The sequence below is a fragment of the Anser brachyrhynchus genome (assembly GCF_964034855.1).
Source record: "Anser brachyrhynchus genome assembly, chromosome: 1".
NCBI classification, from domain to species: domain Eukaryota; kingdom Metazoa; phylum Chordata; class Aves; order Anseriformes; family Anatidae; genus Anser; species Anser brachyrhynchus.
In genome coordinates this window covers 83,556,208-83,577,379 of record NC_137694.1, presented here as the reverse complement: position 1 = coordinate 83,577,379, position 21,172 = coordinate 83,556,208, and the positions used below count along the sequence as shown (strand labels likewise).

The window sequence follows — 21,172 nt, the reverse complement described above, 5'->3', positions numbered from 1 at the left end:
AATAAACTGAATGTTGATGTAATGATATCTAATACATTGCCTCTTTAAGTTGGATACATCATTACTGATGATTTCAGCTCAAAATAAATTAAACAATACATCTACATGCAATTTGGTATCCTTAAAACCTAACATTGCAGTAGATAATTCTTTTTTTATATTACCACCTATACCAATTTAAAAATCTTCTTGAATCATTGGGATGGGTGCAAGGAATATGATGTTTATTGAGCAATCTGTCTGGATAGAGGTATCTGTTGAGATTGATAGTTTCAAGCTTCTAGATCTTCTACAGACAAATCTTTTCCTCAGACTCTCAAGTGTGCACAATTTTTTTTTAAAATAGTCATGTAACCACCTCTTCCCCTAGCTGTACATGAGCTGCATTAGGAAACAGGAGGAACTTTATGCAACATAAGCTGATTTCCATTAAAATCAGTGCTGCATATTTTCATCAATTCATTCTATTTTTCCTTTATGTTACATTCCGCTTATGTTGTATTACTTTAATTCTTTCTTACCCTTGTATTTTTATGCAGACGTCAGCCTGTGAGTCCTCCACCCCCTCCAAGGCCCATCTCTCCACCACATACCTATGGATATATCTCAGGGCCCTTGGTCTCTGATATGGATACTGATGCACCAGAAGAGGAAGAGGATGAGGCAGATATAGAGGTTGCCAAGATGCAGAACAGGAGACTCCTTTTGCGTGGCCTTGAGCAGACACCTGCCTCAAGTGTTGGGGATCTGGAGAGCTCTGTAACAGGGTCCATGATCAATGGCTGGGGTTCAGCTTCTGAAGAAGATAACATCTCAAGTGGGCGGTCTAGCGTTAGCTCTTCAGATGGATCATTTTTTACTGATGCAGATTTTGCACAGGCTGTTGCAGCAGCTGCAGAATACGCTGGCCTGAAAGTAGCCAGACGTCAAATGCAGGATGCTGCAGGAGGTGAGTCGTTCCTGTATTTGATATGAGAAGGAAAAAAAAGGTCCATTATCACATGTATTTATCCACAACCACTTCCTGAATTCCTTTTGTTCTTGCCACTTTTAGAAATTTGGGGGGTGTCAATTCCACAGTAGTGGAAGAGGCAGAATAGGACTTCTGTTGAAACAGTTCAAATAAATTGCTGCTCTGTATTGTTCTACATAAGTAGTTCCTAATTTTTTTGGTTTCATTGATTGTTGCCAAACCTCAACACTGCTTGTGGATTTCCAGCCAGAATTGAATGAGCCTAGTACAGTCTTGCCTAGCTGTGCATGACTTACAAAGCTGTGGAGCAAAGTTTGGAAACCATTGTTTTATATAAAACTACTTAGTTGGAGATAGTGATAAGGATAAATATGAGAAATTTTGTTATGATATTTTTTTCTCCAAGCTCACTGCCTTCATGACTGTTTTTTTTTTTTTTAAATTACTGCCACATTTTAGATTCAAATATTTCCTGTGACAATGAATTGTGGAAAAAAAGAATACTGATAGTTTCAAAAATTTGACACTTTCATTTTAACTATGTGTTCCCTTACTCTTTTAGAAAAGTTTCCAGTCAGTTCTTTTCTAACAAGGATTGTTTTTGTTAAGGAAAAAAAAATTACAAAATTCTGTCCTTTTCTCAGTGTAAGGCTCCCAGACTCGCTTCATGAGAGATTTAATCCCTGTGTATTGAAATGTCCATATAAATATTAAACTTGCAGAGTCTTATTTCCTCTGCATTTGGAAAAAAAAAAAAAAGTATTTGTTTTCCATTTCATATTTCATTATTATCTTTTGGAGAATGCTATTCAAGCTCTTATTGCTGTATTATTGAGATGAACTGAGTTTGCGATGATTTCTTAATTTGACAGCTGTTATTAGTTACAGTTTAGATAATAGATTATGAATATGTAGCAAGGCCATATGCATGTTTCTTCTTTTTTTATCCCGAATCACCATTGGAGGTATGAAATACAATATCTGAAATATTTATGCTTTACAACATACTGATTACTGGTAATACTGGCTGTATACTGGTAATCAGTAGCTTGACTAGGCCTGATAGTTATTGTTATACTTTGTCTAAGAAACAAGAATACCACAGTATATAATGCTTGTTTCAAACAGATCTGTGAATATTTTGCCAAACCTATTAAACTGCCAAACGTAGAGGAGAGGGATGCTGTCACAACTGTGTCCGCACTGACTCCACGGATTTGCAACATTCCTCTCTCATTTCTCATATCCTCTCTGAGTTAACAGTCCTTTGTTTCATTTCCACACAGCTGTTCATCATGAGGAGTGAGAGGGGAGGTAATTTAGTAATTCTGGATGAAATCCTGGCCAACTGAAGTAGGTGGCAAAACTCCCATTCATACCCATGGGGCCAGGATTTCATCCGTTTTCTACATATACATTCGTATAAATATATGTGTGTGTGTGTACATTTATATATTTAGAAAAGGTCTTTTAACAGTCAAGTTCATGCTATACAGTGACTTTTATGCATTGATATTATCTGTACCTGACTGCACATCCTGCAAATGTGACACTTCTTAACTGCAAATAAACTGTGGTAAAACGATAGTCATATATCCCTGATGCATTCTTAGTAACTCACTCAAAGCAGTGCTGGGGGCATCCGTAGATAAGGCCTGCTAGAGACTCAATAACTTGCAGTTTCCAAGCCAGGGGAGGTGAAACCCATTTTGAGAGTGAAACATTTTGTTGCTTATAGAAGCCTGCTGGGCTGGAAGCCTGTCTGTGTATGGATCTCAGACTCCTGGAGCAAGAGCTACCACTACAAACCAGTTGGATAATTTCTGTGAAACTAAGCCAGCCTGTCTGTTAACAGGGTAGCAAATGTTTCTGTTTAGTTATGTCTCACTCAAAAACTGATTACAGTAAGGATGACAGTACTAACAGTGTTCTACAATTTCAAGTGCCATATAGCTATATAGTTCTTGTGAAAAAAGAGCAAACATGAAATATCTTATTTTGCATGAGAAAAATAATAGCTGTTGTTCTGTAACAATTTTCAGGCCGTAGACATTTTCATGCATCACACTGTCCTAGACCAACCAGCCCTGTGTCTACTGACAGCAATATGAGTGCTGTTGTAATACAGAAGGTCCGACCTGCCAAAAAGCAAAAGCACCAGCCAGGACATCTGCGCAGAGAAGTCTACACAGATGGTGAGTCCACCGAAACGGGTGAAAACATCAGTGAACCTTCCTAAATATGCATTCTGTGCGTGTATGAAATTTTTCCACAGATATAACGTTATGTTTCAGAATTCAGTGATTTGTGTTTCCTGTTGCTAAACACACTGAACGGATTAATCATTTTAAATGCCATAGTTCCTTAATACTGTACATTGATGCTTCCACTCCACAGCCTTGCACCTGTTTTCTGTAGTGTCCTAATCGGCTAATTACTGTCATTATTTAAGAACCCAGATAGCATAAATAGTACAGTCATTGAGAATAATGCGTGGTTAGGATTAAAATCATCATTCCCATGACTAAATATTAAGACCTTCAGAACTTATTTTTTCCTCTAAGAAACAATTTACCATGCAAATGGTAGACAACACAGATCGATGAATTTTAATCCTGACCACAGCATTCTTGCAAGCAGTTACTTTGTGAGTAGAAGCAAAATCTAATCATCTTCTCTCATGTCTTCACACACAATATCAACTCTTGCTGAAAAGGTAGTGCTTGTATTCTCTTGGGACCACAGAAGGATAATGCAAACATTATGATGTTGTCTAGAGAGAGCCTTTAATGAAAATGCCTCAGGTGATGCAGCTTTTATTAAACCACTACCTTCCAGTTTTATAAAACAACCCAAGGGCTTTGTTGGAAATTCATGTAAGATAAATTCTCAAAGACTTAACCCATCTTGTCAAGTTTGCTAAATTTGCTAATGGGGGGAGGGGAAAGAAAGGCATCATTCCCCACCTCCTGGTTCTCAGCAACAACAATCTGATTAGGACTTTCATTACCAGGCTGAAATTTTTCAAAGAGGAGCATCATTTGCCATTATCATATGAAAGCCTAATATTATAGATCCTTATCCAGGGTTACTAGAAGGGAGTTTCGAACCACTTCTCTGTATGATTCCTGCCACTTGACGAAAAAATTTAATACAAAGCTCACAGCACGATGAGCAGAAGTAATTTAGCAATGAGTGGTTGTCCGTGCTATTATCTGCACTTTATTCTGAGTATTTTCTCTCACTAGCATCTATCTGATATTAGACTGCATTAAATACTGGCATGACACAGTGCACCTGGGCCTCTTGGCTTACACCCAGGCCCCTTCTGTCAGTGAGACTGAGCTGTTGGAATATTATCTGATTTCAAGAGGTTATTACAGTGGTTGTGTGCATGTTTGCTCCTGTGAAAGGACAACACAAGGTGTAAATCCCAAAACTGTCCCAGAAATGTTACATTTATGATACCCTTGTAATGGCATTTTTGCAAGATTTTATGGACATTTTATCCACTTTCACTATCTAGAAGAGAATGCTCTTAACTGAATAATTGGCTGAGCTTCAAACCTTTATATCAACACAACACATCAGAAATAAAATCTGAACAGGAGCTTTATGTGGACATTTTCTTCTAACACAGGAATAAATAAGAGGAGGAGCTATATTTGATGACAGGTTTTTGTGAAAGTAATTATACAAAGTTAAATCATAGAACATTGTGGTTAGGTATTGCAACAGATTTGACAATTGTGATCAATATTTGTTTTGTGTTGCATAGCGAGTGCTTACTTCAGCATATTTTCTAATTAGATGAGAATTTCCGCTAACCGGTTTATGTGCAATACAGTGTGGTCATTCAGAGAATGGCAAATTATGGCTTTAATTTCTGCAGAACTAATAAAGCCCAGTTCAAAGGTTGAAGACCTTGTTTGGTTTTATTTTTATTTATTTATTTATTTATTGCCTCAATCAATTTACATAAGCATATTTGGAACCTTACTAAAGATTATAACCATTCACTTTAATAACCACAGCTAGCATACTGCCCTTTTAGAGTTAGCTGTAAAATAACATCTACTAATTGTTTTCCTTAAGTGGAGAAAAGTGATATGATGATGTGAGTGAAACATTTGGGCACAGTTGACCTTTCCCAGATCTACTTAGGTTTTCTCTATTGGCTTGATGTCACAATGTTACTTATCTTTTTTACAAAGGAGTGCCTGATAGAAAAAAGATTTTCTTTTTTTTCCTCAGTGGGTGAGCATACATGTTTGTAGTGGAGGAAAGCTGATATTCTGCATTTGAGCATTTATTGGTGGCTAGAGTCATTAAATAGTAAAAAGAGAAGAATGCATTAAATTATTACTTACTTGGCCTTTAAAATGTAATTTACTTTCACATACAAATAATTTTCTACTATTTCCAGACTGCCTAAATTAGTATTTGCTATCAGTTTCATGAAATACCTGTTAGAAAGAATTTGTAGTTAGTTGACAAAAAGGATGTATAAATAAATCAAGTCTTTGCATGAACAGTTGAAATGCTAAGAATATTGTCAGCAGCAATGTATGTACATCCTATAAAATTCTGTATTTCTTGTCTTGATACAGCAAGATTTAGGAAAGGGACAGGCATTTCTGAAAGTATGTTTATTACTAATGTAGCAGTACAAGGTCTACTTCTAACCCCTTTTTAAAAATAAAAATAAAGGAGTGCTCTTTGATCTATCCTGTACTTTATTAGCAATTTTGTATTCTCTGGTAGCATTAGTTCAAATTAGTTTCTACTCTATGTGGGATGGGATTTTAACTCGGTTGTTTTGTTCTTTGACAGTCATCCAGGAAGTAAAATGTTCTCTATATTTGTTGCTAAAAATCTTTGCTCAGTAGGTGGTAAGGATTAAAATGTATGAATTTTTAATTGCTCTTCATCTAGCCTTTTAGAGAATTAACTACTAAGGGTATATTACGAGAACCAGCAGGTGTACGCACCTTGTCAACCTCATCTCACCTACTTACATGTTAGATTTAATACTAATTTTAAAAGAATATTTTTTGTCTTTTTTAAAAATAATGTATTTGATAATCTCTTATGAACTGTCTTGAATTTATTCATCAGTAATTACAATCCTCAGAATTGTAGATAAATGCAAATTAAAAAAATAAAAGGATAAAAGTCCTTTGTTGTTGCTTAGATTCAGTAGATCTTTCAATAGACATTACACCATTGACACTGTTCACATGAGATTTTAAGTCCTGATTCTCTTTTAAGTCTCTCGGTGTCAAAGGAAAAATACTAAAGTTTTCACAATTAACTGTTCAAGTCTGCAACTGAGGTATTTGTGCTATCAATGACATGACATTAGGGCAGCTGAATTTCTTAAAAAAGGCAATTTAATGTTTGCCAGATGTTTACCTGAATTTCCACTTTGAAATGTAAGCCACTATGCATGCCAACATCATATGTACCAATGCCTTCCTCTGCCTGTGCAGTACAAAAAAATCTACTCCACACAAATTTCAGCAGGGTAAAAAATAAGTAGGAAGGCATTTCTTATCTCTATGAAGAACAAGCTTCTTATGGAATAGTAATTTTTTTTTTTTGTATATCTGGTCTCTTAGTAGTCCTTCTGATTCAGATGTTTGCAGATGTTGATTATGTTACTGAGGGAGGTTTTGTGGACTGAAAATTGGTTTGATAAAAACGTCATGTAAATATACATACAGGCAATAAAAATAATAATAATAATATCAGCCTACTACTTTTGTACGTCATATTGGGTTTTGCTGTGTCTATTTATTCACCCAGTTATTGAGTATAGTTTGGGTCATGTTTCTTGAAAGAGGGAGCATGAAAATAACTTCAGTAAATGAATAATATTAGCTGAAGTTATTACATATCTAAGAATCTTAAATTACCTGAGAGCTTCACTAAGTCAAGAAAAATCTTGAGTTTTGCATGCCTGCATAATTATGCAGTACTCTACCTTCTCAAGTATTACATCAAATCTATATAACACTGCTGTTTTCTTCAGAATATGACTGTAGGAATCTACAGTTTGATGGCACTTAAAAAAAAAAAAAAAAAAGTCTAATAAGGCCTGCTTCCTTCATTTGTCATTACTTACAATTCATCTTTTTGTGCTTATTTGTAGTTTCTCCACTTCAGTGCAAAACTAGCTTAGTAGGTTATTTTTTCCCAGTGATGTTTTGCTTCTCCCATGATTTCTGTGTCTGTTCTCATTTAGAATCTTCTTGAAAATAGTCATCAGTCATTTCAAAAGACATATATGGAGGGTTTCCCCTGTAGAGCATGCATGCTATAAAATGGCATCCATTAATTTTTGGTTTGGTTTTATTTGTGGGTTGTTTTTTTTTTTTGTTTGTTTGTTTGTTTTTTGTTTTCCAGGTGGGAAGCAATACAACAATAATAAAGAGACATGAATGAAACGTGAGCATGGCTGACCTTTACCAAATACTTCTGAGTTCTTTATATTGGTTTGACGTTGCTCTGTGATTTATTTTTTATTCCTTACAATGGAAGCTTCCATTTTTCTTTCAATAAGAAATGTGCCAGTTTGTACTAGAGGAGGCAGATTGAATCTGGATTTTCTCTGTGATCTGAGCTGTTAAAATAAATTCCACAGAGGTGTAATAGTGTTGACCTCAGATTTTTTTTTTCCTCAGAATCCTTCTCAGTAAGGAGTACTCTGTTATAATGAAGATTTTTATAGTTTCCCTGCAGGTTGCAAAAATGTTCTCAAAAGAGAATATCACTTTTCTGTAGTTATTACTGTACCATAGAGCTACTGCTATTTTATGAAACTTTTTATATCAATGCATCTTTCCTTTCTACAGTCAAGACTTAACACCACTTTGTTCACTGTCCTGTGTAGCTGGATAAGATTCTTGAATACAGTATTTCCAGGTTATATTTTATAGGCTACAGGAAAGATGCTGGTTCCTTGCCTTTGGTACTCAGCCAGTGCATTGACATGCCAGAGCTGTTGGAGACTAGCTCCAAAAGTGACTGAAAAAGCTGATGTTAAGTACCTAAACTCCCTTTGTATCAGTAAGCTCAACAGAAAGGCAATTCAGTGCTCCAATAACTAATAAAGACAGCCGATGGGGAATGTAAGATACAAGATGTTGCATGAACTTCTGTCATTCCAGAACCCTACAGTTCTGAGTTACAGATTCAGAATTTGAATATCTTCCTCCACCTGTGTGGAGTGTGTCCTTTTCTGAGAGAAGACATGTTATAAGGAGGATGTTTTGCTGAGAAAGGAAAACATAGTTTGAACCTCCTCGGGCTAAGTCAGCGTTTGTCATTACTCTTTTTTAAGAAATCTTGAGCAAGTTCTATAATTGCTAAAAGATGGTCATCACCATCTCCAGCTTTGTTTTTGAAGAACAATTACTGTGCTTGATATGCTTTGTGTTGGACCTGATACGGTCTGGCGCACAGGGCTCTCATGGAATGTATCACGCCCTATACTGAGGTCCTGGACAGGGTTCCCACAATCCTAGATGTTGAATTGTATCGGTATGTATAGTTCTTAAGACCAACATTTTTTGGAGTATGTATTGATGCTTAAGCTCACGTGGCTATGGAGGCTTTTGATCCAAATGTCCGAACTTGGAGGCACATAGTGAATATCAGCATCTGCTGGGCTGGGCAGTGCAGTGAGGATGTTTTGGTTTGCTCTTCTGTAGCTAGAGCTCACAAGGCACTTTTAGATGCATAATGGAGGAGGTCTGAGTGCTACCCTGATGTCTGGAGTTACAGAGTTTCATTGCTAAAGTTGTGTATTAGACTGAGGTCATCACCATAGACAACATTTAAAGACTTGTGGATGACAAAGGAATGCATCTTAACTGATTCTATACCTTTTTTTTTGCCAAAATCTGTTGTTCATGTTTTACTGAATGAGAAGTTGCCTCTCCATTTTATATTTACAGTTTCCTCAGATGAATAAATCCAATCCATTGCCCACAGATCTGCCTTTGTTCTTACTTTGTAGTCTTAATAATTTCCGCTACTTAAATAAAATTATTTTGATTCATCCACTTAGTATATGCAGGCTCCCAACTAATTTATGTTATGTCTTTTCAAGTTTTGGAAATGACAGTGCTTTTTCTTTATACCCTCTGCAAATGTTGAGTGTTAAGTAGATTCTTCAAAGTATGTGTCAGTATTCAAACATTTACCTTTAGCTGTTCTTTAAAACTGATGTTCCGCAAACAGCCTACGTTTGATAAACAAGCTACCCTGTGGAATTTGCAAAGAATATATAGGTAGTTGTCCAACTTTTACATAGGTAAAAGGAACAGAAGGAAAGGAGATGGCCAGTGAAGGCTAACAGCTTGTATCAGGAATAGTGTAGCCAGCAGGGCCAGGGAGGTGATCGTCCCCCTGTACTCTGCTCTGGTGACACCACACCTCGAGTACGGTGTTCAGCTTTGGGCCTCTCTGTACAAGAAGGACATCAAGGCCCTGGAGCATGTCCAGAGAAGGGATACAAACCTGGTGAAGGGCCTGGAACACAAGTCCTGTGAGGAGCAGCTGAGGGAACTGGGGTTGTTTAGTCTGGAGTCTCATTGCGCTCTACAACTACCTGAAAGGAAGGTGTGAGGAGCTCGGTTCAGCCTCTTCTTGCAGATAACTAGTGATAGGACTAGAGGGAATGGCCTCAAGTTGCGCCAGGGGAGGTTTAGGTTGGAAATTAGGAGACATTTATTCTCAGAAAGAGTAGTCAGGCATTGGAATGGGTTGCCCAGGAGGTGGTGGTGTCACCGTCCCTGGGGGTGTTCAAGGAAAGGTTGGACCTGGCACTTAGGGACATGGTTTAGTAGGTGATATTGGTGGTAGGGTGATGGTTGGACCAGATGATCTTGGAGGTCTTTTCCAACCTTTATGATTCTATGATTCTAAGATTCTTGTAAAATGGATTTGGCCCCTTATTCAAGTCAAATATTAAAACAAGCAGAGGTTTTTTTTTTGTTCGGTGGTTTGGTTTTACCAAGACAGTGGAGTTAATGCAACAAGAATGATATTACAGATCTCATTTACCAGAAGTATGCTCAAACTTAGGGAATGTACTCCATGACATCTTTCTTCCTCACCATCCCAGTCCAGTTGACAGCTGATAAAATTACCAGTCTTACTTAAAACAGGTCAAGGGCAATTCCAATTAATATCACCAGTTTAATGTGAGGATGGTGCCTACTAATGTTGCATACAGTATTGAGTTCTGCATTGCTACATCTTTCAGCGTGGCTAGATCAAGTCATTTGTGCTGTGTCCCTGGAAAACCTCTTGGAAATTTCTGCCGTCTGCCATATCCCAGTTTATACAAATATGTTAGATTCCTTTTTATTTTATTTTTTTTTCTTATGCAGGAGTACTGCAATTATTCTTGGGCCAATTTAGTTAGTTTTCAGTTGAGATGCTCTCTTGAATAGACTGTGAATTAGCTTATATGTAGTGATGCTGTTTAAAAACCACAGCTGCTCCAAGGTTTTTGTGGAAGTGGAAAGAATGAATGCTTGCTATTACAAAATGCTGAAGTAATAATTTTTAATTAACAGAGTTGTTCATTTTTCTTAGCAGCCTCATTTGAGAGTATTAACCTCAGAAACATCTTTCCCATCTCCCTATTTTTAACCTTTTTTTCTCTTAAATGCATGTAATTTGTTCCTATAGCTTTGTTGTGAACGGCTTTTATATTGTTGCTTCCCTGTTTGACTTTTACATCTTTTTTCTTCACATTTTGTATTCCACAGAGCACTATTATATCCAGATGAACAGTTTACACATTCTAGTTTTAAGTCTTACTACAGGAATAGAAAAATGTAACTAAGTGAAATGTGTACTGTACTAATTTAAGGGGCAAATTGAAGAGTTCTTGTATCCTTACTTTCTTCTATTCTTGCTGAGAACTTGTTACTTCTTTGATTGAATGTTTTTTTAATCTCATGACGTACACTCAGATATCACAAACATATATTTTAATCTATCATCTTGAAAATAGACAAAAGCAATAGATGAATGCAATAATTAATACAGTTTATCCCTACGTATATCAGCAGCATGTCTGTACACTCTTAATCCCCAGACAACTTGTTTTAACCCTCAGTACATTGAAGATCTTGAATAACTGTAGTGAAAACTGGTGTGTTGTTGGTTGGATTTAGCAAAATGGTAAATACCAGCAAAGATAATAACTGACGTGCTGATACTTAAGTGCCTAAAGATTATTACAGCTTTTTTTGTAATGATTTTTAAGCAAATACTGTAATTCAAAAAGGCATTGAGAGGTCTTTATTTTGCATTATTAAAGCTTGGGGTCTGGAAAAATACCTGTCAGCAGTTGTAACAGTAACATAATATTTCTTGGGGTGGAGAGAGAAGGGCAGAGGGAGGGCTAAAAATAAATAGAGCATCTGTTTCTTCAGCAGAAGTTAAATATTATTTCTAATTTTACTAATGTGTGATGTCACTTTAATTATTATTCTTTTTCTAACTTTGTAGACTTGCCACCCCCTCCTGTGCCACCTCCAGCTATAAAATCACCAACTGCTCAGTCCAAATCACAGCTGGAGGTGCGGCCTGTCATGTTGCCAAAACTGGCTTCTGTAGAACCGAGGACAGACAGATCTGCAGAAAGGAAAGGAGCAAGCTACAAGGGGAGGGACGGGGTGGATGGGAGACAGCATTCAGATGTGCGGACAAATTCAGGAGAGCGGAGAGAATCACAGGAACAGCAAAGTGATGGGAAACTGCGAGGAAATAAAACACCAAAACGAGAAGGCACACCAGCAAAAACTCATCTTCTTCAAGGTTATTTTGCATGTTTTGGATTTAATGAAGTACTGTGTGTTGATCATAGGGAAGAGGCTAATTCTTCCTAGGTCTCACACACTACCAATGTGAATAAAATTAGATCTGCAGAATTGTAAACATTTATCTCTCGATATACAGTACTAATACAGATCACATAAAATGCAACCATATGAAAAACATAATTTTCTACCTTACACTCCATATACATCCATTGTATATTGAAGATAACACCAAAGAAGCCCAAAAAGAAATATTCCTTATGAGTCATAAGGAACAATGTCCTCACCCTGAATTCTGAATCCTAGCATGGATTAAGAATCTAGTTATATCTAACTACAGTCTAATTTAAAAGGGAACTGGGTGAAGTCAGATAGCTGATGTGCAAGGCAAATATTTCTACCAAAGAATTGGCACCTGGCCTGTTTTCATCTAATATCTGTAAAGGAGAAAAGTTCCAGAATTATACCTCATCATGTTTAAAAATAAGAATGCCACAGTAGTGACACATTAGATATAAACAGTAACTGACGTGGCATTATATTTATCAGACCTGATCAATGTAATCTTTTTTTATGGAAGTTGTTAAGATTACTAGGGAATGGAACATGATTATTGGAATTTGCCAAGTGATCACTAAGACTTTCAGCAGAAATTCATACAAACACCTGGTCCTTTCTTCCAGAAAGTGTGCAGGGTCAGTATTGGTTTGACTGGGTAGTAAATTCATTAAAAGGGTACACTAGTGAGAGATTGTTATTGATTACAGTGAATTACTGTAGAGAAAAGGTATTAGAAGGTTGCATTTGAGGATGGCACTGAGATCCATCCTGCTAATTTTGTTTCAAATCCAGCTTGAGAAATATAGGCTGTAATATTCAGATGCAGTGAAGTCCTTGTTCTAGTGAATATCATGTATGTATTGTCATTTCTCTTACTCGGTCATGTTGAAAAGATAATGCAAGGTTTTTTTTCTTCTTCATTTTCTTATAGAGCACAGACCAGGTATCATAAATTGAAATGGAGTGGGCATTAATCTTGAATTGGTTTTTCTGTGGTGAATGTTACCATGTGAATATTATAAATTTCCTCAAGAAAGCTTCTATAATGCTATTATGGAAACAGTGTATTTCATATTCCTGTCAGGCATCACTTTAAACCTACTGAGGATCATAAAAAGTAAAATAAATCAACTGTATGCTGAAATCTTAGGATCACAGTATCTCTGAGTTTGTAAACATATATTTTATTATACAGAGGACATCCTGCCATATTCTAGACCAACATTTCCAACATCAAATAATCCTAGAGATCCTAGCTCCTCCAGCTCTATGTCTTCAAGAGGATCAGGAGGTAGACAGAGGGCAGATCAAGCAAATATAGCCCGAAGGAATGTTGCAGAAATGCAAGTACTGGGAGCATATGAACAAGGAGAAGAAGACGACGACGAGATGGAGGTAAATGCAATTGTACTATTGACCATAAATAAAATAAGACTATTTTCTGTTCTTAGATGCCAAGAATGCATTTTACATTATACAGATCCTTCCAATAGTGAAAATAAAACATCTGTGAATGCCTTGACATTGCCTTTCACATTTTTTGAAAGTTTCTAGTTCTAGGTTTTATAAGATACTAATTTTTTTTCTGCTTCATGATATTCATTCAATTTAAATCCTGATTGTAGAAGGGGTGTGCAACACGCAGTCATAATGATGCACATAATTAGGAATAGTAATTATCATTTAAAGGTAAATCTCTAATAAACATGTGAAAAAAACTTTAAATAATAGAATCTAACCTATAGTCATTGGTTTCTTTTTTCCTTTTTTTTTTTTTAATACAGGAAACAGAAAGCTGAAGACAACAATATGTACTGTAACAGGCTTTTAAAATCTAATCAGAAAAAAAAAATTCACTTAAGATGCCTCAAGTCTGATGATGTTTGATGCCAGAAATAATGTTCAGTGCAATCAGTGTGTACAATTTTTCATTTTTCTTCATGCCATCAGAATGCTAGTTTTTATTTTACTCTTTCTTTGTAAACCCTCCTTATTAGGAATGGCTGTTGCCTATTCCCTAATGCTAAGTGCATCACCTCTGCTGCCTAAGAAGGCAGGTAAGCTGCTCTTCATGGTACTTAGGCCAGCTGCTTCTTCGGGATTTGAGCAGAAGCCTGGGATCCCTGGATCTCTCCCCTGAGAGTCAGTGCTTAGTACACTGCTGGTACACCAGTGAGCCAATCAATAGTATTACAAGTAATACAGCACTGGTTAAAAAGTTCCACAAAGATACCATCATGCAGAGCATTCTTTTATTCTAGGGATTTTACTGTAGTCTGCAGTTAGCGCAAATGGCATCCTGCAATTTCAATAAAGATTATGTATCTTGTTTTTTGCCAGTCTACTGCTAACTTTTTGCAGCATATACAGTTTTACAAATACAAGTGAAATCAATTTGGGATGAGGTGGCTCTTATTGTAAATACGTACTCATTTTAAAGCCCCTGTGGTACTTTAATTTGTCTTTCCATTTTCATTATTAAGTACATTCTTATTAAAAATGTCCATTGAAATGGGCAGGAGGTAAGCCAATGTGAATGCTGTTTGTCTAATTATGGCATGAGCAAGTTTATCTGAAACTTTTTCTAATTCTCAGCCTCAACAATACTTATGAAAATAAGCAAGAAAATCAGTGGACATTTTTAATAAAGATTGGATAATGTCATTAACTGTTACTGGCCCAAATCTCAGACCTCTACTTGTGTCAATTCATCTTAAAGAAGAAGTGCCACTTAAACAAGTTCTGTTTGATCTTGGCGATTATGTTTTTTTTTTTGTTCGGTTGTTTGTTTGTTTGTTTGTAATGCACTGCTTATCTTTTTTTTTTTTGGTTTTAAAAGCACAATCACTAAACTTTGTTTGTAAACCATTGTAACTATTAACCTTTTTTTTTTGTCTTATTGAAAATGTTAAGCAATTGTTTGGGATATTTTTCATCTTTTTGTTAATGCTCTATGTTTGTATTGGGAATATTTGAATGACGACAGACGGTAAAGTAACAAACCTAAATGTGGGCCATAATCAGAACACTTCTCACTTTTCCTGGACTTACAGAAAAATTCTCAATTTTGTTGTGGCCTCTCAACATTGGATTATCATTAAAGCTGAAATAGAGGCATTAGTTGCATTGAATTTGCCAAATGATGTCCTCTGTCTGTAGATTTTATGATCTTTTTTGTAATTATAAAATTTCTTTGTCATTGGTGCTAATGGAAAAATGTGTGTTTGTTTATTGACAGCTATCAGGACTAGCCCCAATGGAAAAAAAAAAAAGTGTTTTGGTGTTTACCAAGGACTGAAATTTTTCATTTAGCTAATTTTTAAAGAAAGGTTACATAGAAAGGATGTGCAGTACTAAAGGAACAATCCACGTGATTAATGTTTTCATTATGTTCATGTAAGAAACCTCATATTTTAGCCATAATTTTGCATACTGAGGATCCAATAATCAGAAAAGTAATTTTTGTCACATTATTTATTAAAAATGTTCTCAAATACAATATCTTTCTTGCGTAGTTTCTTGTGTTCCCTGAAACTTAATTTTAAGGCCACTTCTGACCTTTTTTTCTATTAACATGAATCAGAATCTATTCCACTGAAATCATTGAGAAGTAGTAGCATAAGCAAAATGAGAGAGCTGGATACAGCGTAAGATTTTGCATAATTATGATTGATTACCTTCAAAATCTGATTCCTGGGTGCTTTATGAACTGTGATAACTAAAACATCTCTTAGCCTGCCAATTTCCAGGAGCTGATGAAGAAAATCTGTACCAACAAAAGCATTCACCTCAGGGGTGAGATACATTTGTTACAAATGAAATAAGATCCAAGTATGTAAAGAGAACAAATATTATGAATCATATGTTTGTTGGGGTCAGCACAAATACAAATTTTCTTGAGCGCCTGCTGTCCTCCTCTGCTGTGGCCATTTGCTCCTTCTCTTTTTGACTGCCATATTTCTTCTTTCGCAAGAGCTTAAAACAGTCTGGAGCCAGATCTACAGATGCTACTGGGTACTACAGCACCAAGTATCTTGCCACAGAAGGTTGCTAGAGCCTTAACAGTTTAATCTGGCCTAAGTTTAAATATCATTTCTTTGCTAATTGTTGCTTCAATGCAGGTATTAAGGTAGTAGAATAAGTTAAATATTACCTTTCAGTTTTGCTTAAGGGTTGTGTATTTTTGGAGGTGTCTTCAGTTTTCATGCCTGAGTTCAGGTCACCATGCATTACAACTACCAGTGTAATCCAGACAAGAGCCTGTAGACAGACAGGAGACAGCCAACTGGCCTGCACCTTTCCTATAAAGGAGGCAGGAGAGGTTGATTTGATGACCACAGGCCGCTTCAGCAGCTGATTGTCTCTCCTACACTGGGAACAGCCTGATGGTGTGGGCTCAAGCCATTGACATAGTAAGGTGTAGGGACCAATGTAACAGTTAAGGAAGGTCTAAAGATGTCAGCGACTTGGCACAAAAGCCGCTTCCTAGGGCACAGTGGTGCATCACAAAACTGGGACCTAGTTGCAGCTGTAGTGTGTGAACGTATACCTCTAAGGTATATCTTTTCAGAAACAGTGCTGTTGCATGCCTGACTAACTGGAAATCCCTTTGTTCTTTACTGACATGGTGAAATGCTGGAAACCACACATCAGATCCTTAGCCAATGTCAATCAGTCTGTGTACCTTCACTGGAAGTCGGGCTCCAGGTAAAGTTCTGATCTCAAATAATGGTTAGTGGGAAATCTTACCCAATTATTTATTTTTTCAGAGAGAGTTAGTATAAATCAGTTTTATGGTGTTCCATAAGAAATTATTTGGATTGTTTGGTGTTTTCACTCAGCTGGTGTTAGCCGTATCTTGAGACAGAGTGTCATAGATTTGTCACAAAGTTGTGTTACCTACGTTGGGTCCTAAGTACGATATGGTCTTACCCTAAACGTTGTAATGAAGATAAAATATGCAACCGCTTGGTCTTAAAATTGTAGCTCTTGTTAGTATACTCTTGACTGGGTCTTCAGTGTTCAGGTGTAGTAAAACTATGTCATCTTCACTTTGCTATTTTACGTAAAAAATTATTCAGTGATTGGCAATCCAACAGAACAGAAGAAAGTAGTTTTCAGAGTTTTGAATTATGCTCTGTCTCCAGACTAATGCCTAGAGAAAGCAAATAGAAAAGTCCATAGTATTTGTGCTGAATTAATATAATGGATGTAGAAGTGTGATTTCTCTTATAGTGTGTTCTGTGAAATCCTATAAGTAATATAAAATTTGATTTTACTCAAAATTCTATTTCTGCTAAGATACTCTGAAAGATGTCTAAAAATCAGAATTATCAGAATTATAAAATTTTAGAAAGTGCCTTGCACATTCTTTGCCATTACATTTCAGTTTGTTTTCCAAATAGTACTTATTTTTAAGTATAAATGACAAAGGGTTTTTTTTGTTTTTGTTTTTATTTATTATTATACTAGGGTAATGCAAATATACAATGTTGGAATCTGTATTTGCAAAAATTGCATAGGAGTAGGTTAGTTGTAACTGAACATGAAACCTAAACAATGTAATTCACTTGAAAATACATTTGAACTGTCTACCACCTTACTTCCTAAGTTCCAGAAGCAATAATTTGTTAAAATACCAACTTAGTTAATTTATTGCTTAAGTTAATGTAGACGTATTACACAAAATGTTACATTTGCCATCTTCTACTTTAGTATTCTATATTCAATTAACTTCCTTGAATAAACAAAGAAAGGTCTTCAATGGGGAAAATGTACGATCTGCCTAAAATAACATCTGTTCTGCAATGTTTTTCTCAAAATCCCATCTCCACCTCTGTATGCACAGCTCCTAACAGATTGTCTTACTGTCAGCAACAGAGCCACCTATTAAAAATTAAAATTGCTATATTGCTTAAGTGAAACTTTCAAATTAATCAAAATAGATTGTTATAAGTGGATAAAGTGTTTTTATACATTACTTTTGCTTATATTAAAGAGTTAGAGTTGGAAATTCTCTGCAAATGAAAATCCTACTGCTTACGTATAAGAGAAGCATAATTTGTTTAATATGTGCACATGAAGATACTGCTATCTGCAAATGCAGATTTACGTGTGTATACAGTTTCGTATTTTCTGAGGCTAAGGTCAGGAACTAAGAGGGTTCCAAACATTGAAACGGCAAACATGTTTATAGATGTTTGAAGTTTACAGATAAAACCTACAAGAGTAACTCTGGTGTTGCCATGGATGTCATCCTTGCTGAACAAATCCTTCAATGTCATTTTGTAATGAACTGACTGAAAATTTCAGAAAATGCAGGTTTAATTTTCCTTTCTTTTTTTTTTTTTCTTGTATCTGATGTTTTTTCCATTACCTGTAAGTATATTCCTCACAAAAGCCAGTGCACTATTAGCTGTCTGTGACAGTAAAACATTTGAAGATTAGGAACATCATTTCTTTAAGCTATATGTTTCTAACCTTCTTAATACGCTAAATCATGGATCTCAGAAACAAAGATTTGATACACCGTACCAGTAAGGATGCCTTTACATTTTATGTCCATACTGAAAGTGGGAAAAATACTCCATTCTATTCAGAAAGAGGAAAAAGAATTGGTGAAACTGGAATCCAGTCTCTGTGAAAACCATAAAGCGGGAAGGCAGACTGGAGAGGGAGAATCAAGGGACAAAGAGAAGGGTACTCAGGGAGCTGAGGAATCCAAGCATACTTGAAGTTAATGACAAAAATCCTGTTGAATCGGAGCGACTTGGAAGTGAATTGCCTCCTTATACGCTGGTAAACAATAGGCATCGCAGTGCAATGAACACTGGAAAAAGAGTGAAATCCTTGCTGCATGCTTGTTGTTTTTTTTGTCTCCTTGCTAAATATACACTAAATGGGCTCATTTTCAGCTGCCAGAGGGAGGAAAGTGGAGTTTTAATTCACCGCGGCATTCAGCATTTTGTCACATGAGATGATGAAGATGGGACCTACTCGTTTCTAGTGTCTGTATCTGGCATAAAGTGGAGCCAATTGCTTTTCAGATTTATTTTTTTTTTTTGAGCATGACAATCAAAGCCATGATGATAAAAAATGTGTTTATTGAGTGTTTTTTTTCAGGCTTAAGATATTATTAGCAAGAGCAAGATCAAGAAATACAGAATAAAACTACTTAGTATTGACTTTTATTCTGTGGCTTCCCACCAGTATTAAAGCACAGGTGTGGTTCAAAGTCAGCAGCAAGAGATAACAGCAAAGAAGCCCTTACAGGCTCTGATGAATAGAAGGACAAAAGCAAAACAAAAAAATCTTTCAACAAATTGTAACTAACAGGGTATTCCTAAAGCAATTGTATAGCATGAAAATAATGGCCAAGATCCTTTATATCTGATATGTTAATTGTCACGGAATTGAAGATTTCATTATATTCCTGAACCAGATGTTTGCAAAAGAAATTAGTCTACTGAGCTGAGTACAGAGCAAAGCAGAGATTCTCATACCTACTAAATGCCTGAAAAATGTGGAGCTCAGAACTAGGTCATGTCACAGTCATCTCAAAAGCAAGCCAGGCCTGTAGCCCACTGATCATTCACCTTTCTAATACAAATGAAAATTAAAACAAAGTATTATTTTCCGTAGCTCTTATTGACAGATATTAAAAAGGTGGCAGTATTTTATGGTCTAGACAACTTAAAATTCAAAAGCCATCATGAGGCTGAAGTCTTTAACCATCTCTTGGGTATTGGTCAGAACCTGAAAGAATTGTACAGATAATGCAACAATGAAAGGTGATAATGGAGTCCAGTCATGTAGGAAACAATCAATATAAGCAGACACAAACAATATGAATGCCAAATGGCTCCATATATGTGTAATGTCTCTTCTGTTCCTTGAACTAACTTCTAGCATGGAATCCATCTGAGATAGACATAAATATTATTACATCTCAGCTTGTGTAAGTTGAATGCCTCAGGACTTCCATCAGAACTATCACAAGTGTTATGTGTACCATATCTAAAAAAAAAAAAAAAAATATGGGGGCGGGCGAGGGTGGGCACACATAAATTTGCCCACCAGCCTAAGATTTTCTTCCCTTCTGTGTTTGCATTATGACATTCTTTTCACTTGCATCTTACCCTTTTTCCTACAAAAAGAAAAAGAACATACAGGATGAAGATTGACTGTCTAGGTTGCCAAAACTCTTTCTGTTTGGTGAGAATCTCCATGCCTTGTTCGATGAATATTTTGCAAATGTTTCTCTTCAGACAGAATTTTTAATTTGTCCATTAAAGCCATGCACTGTATTATAATAGCAAAACTAAAGCTTCATTGGGAACCTAATCCTTGAGATCTCGCTTTGGCTGGTTATAGTAGAGGAAGGCAGTAAATCCTGAACCCATGCTACTAGTGCTCTATCCTGCTTATGTGTTTAGGCAGGGAAGTAACATGATGCTGGATGTAAGGTGGGGTGGCTGAAGAAGTTGTTGGTTGCAGAATATTAGTCTTAGACCACAAAAGAAATCAGGGTGTCAAACCACCAAACATTTGGTCCACCAGGTCCTCTGATCTGTGATGAGCTGTGACTGAGTGCACAACTGCTTGGAAAGGAGTTGGTCAGAAATGCTGCATGTCCTGGAATAAAAGTGCAAAGTTGAAAAGGTGGGGGAGGGAGTGTTGAAAATGTGGTTTAAATTTTCTTTTTTTCCCTGAAAGAACAAGTAAACACTGTTGTGTTCCTACTTTACTGCATATGAAAGTGTTAGGAAAACAAATTAAAGGTAATATTTCTTGTGGAAATTGTAATTTTTGAATATCGCGATAATCATCATAAAACTTTCAAATGAGAAATTTCAATGACATCCATTTTTACTTGACTGAGAACTTAATAACACTGTGCAACAAGATACAAACCAGGATGATTGAGTCTCATTTTAACCTGTAGCAAAACAGCTGTGAAAGAATCTTCTCACTAAAATAACAAACCAGAGCGTAACTGTATTTCCTGCAGTAGAAAGGTGCTACAGACACTTAACTTTTGCAGCAGATATGCCTCAGAGCAGTCCGAAACCCTGTGACAATTAGAATTAAGATACAGTGGGATTAATTTAATGTCTGTCAAGCACTCTGAATTTGAACGTTTCTGTATAAGCCATAAGTAGTTGAACACTTCTGTCAGCTTTGCTTTATGTTCATAGGCAAGATGGTTTCTCAATAGCTTTTGGAGAGCTTTTATTTAGTTAGTTAACCAGATCACTGATGTGTAATAAATCTATACTACAAGAAAAGGAAAAAA

The 21,172-nt window shown here is 36.2% G+C and overlaps 1 protein-coding gene across 4 annotated transcripts in view; it reads left to right on the top strand.

The window, feature by feature from the left end:
* Positions 1-15,378, top strand: part of ROBO1 (roundabout guidance receptor 1) — a 702,920-nt gene extending 687,542 nt beyond the window's left edge. For all 4 annotated transcript variants that reach the window (XM_080587354.1, XM_080587355.1, XM_080587357.1 and 1 more), the window contains 5 exons: positions 540-949; positions 3,016-3,168; positions 11,507-11,815; positions 13,073-13,272; positions 13,662-15,378. In XM_080587354.1, coding sequence (XP_080443480.1) covers positions 540-949; positions 3,016-3,168; positions 11,507-11,815; positions 13,073-13,272; positions 13,662-13,676 — 1,087 coding nt within the window. In that variant the 3' untranslated portion in view covers positions 13,677-15,378. The remainder of the gene's footprint in view (positions 1-539; positions 950-3,015; positions 3,169-11,506; positions 11,816-13,072; positions 13,273-13,661) is intronic.
* Positions 15,379-21,172: the final 5,794 nt, after the last annotated feature.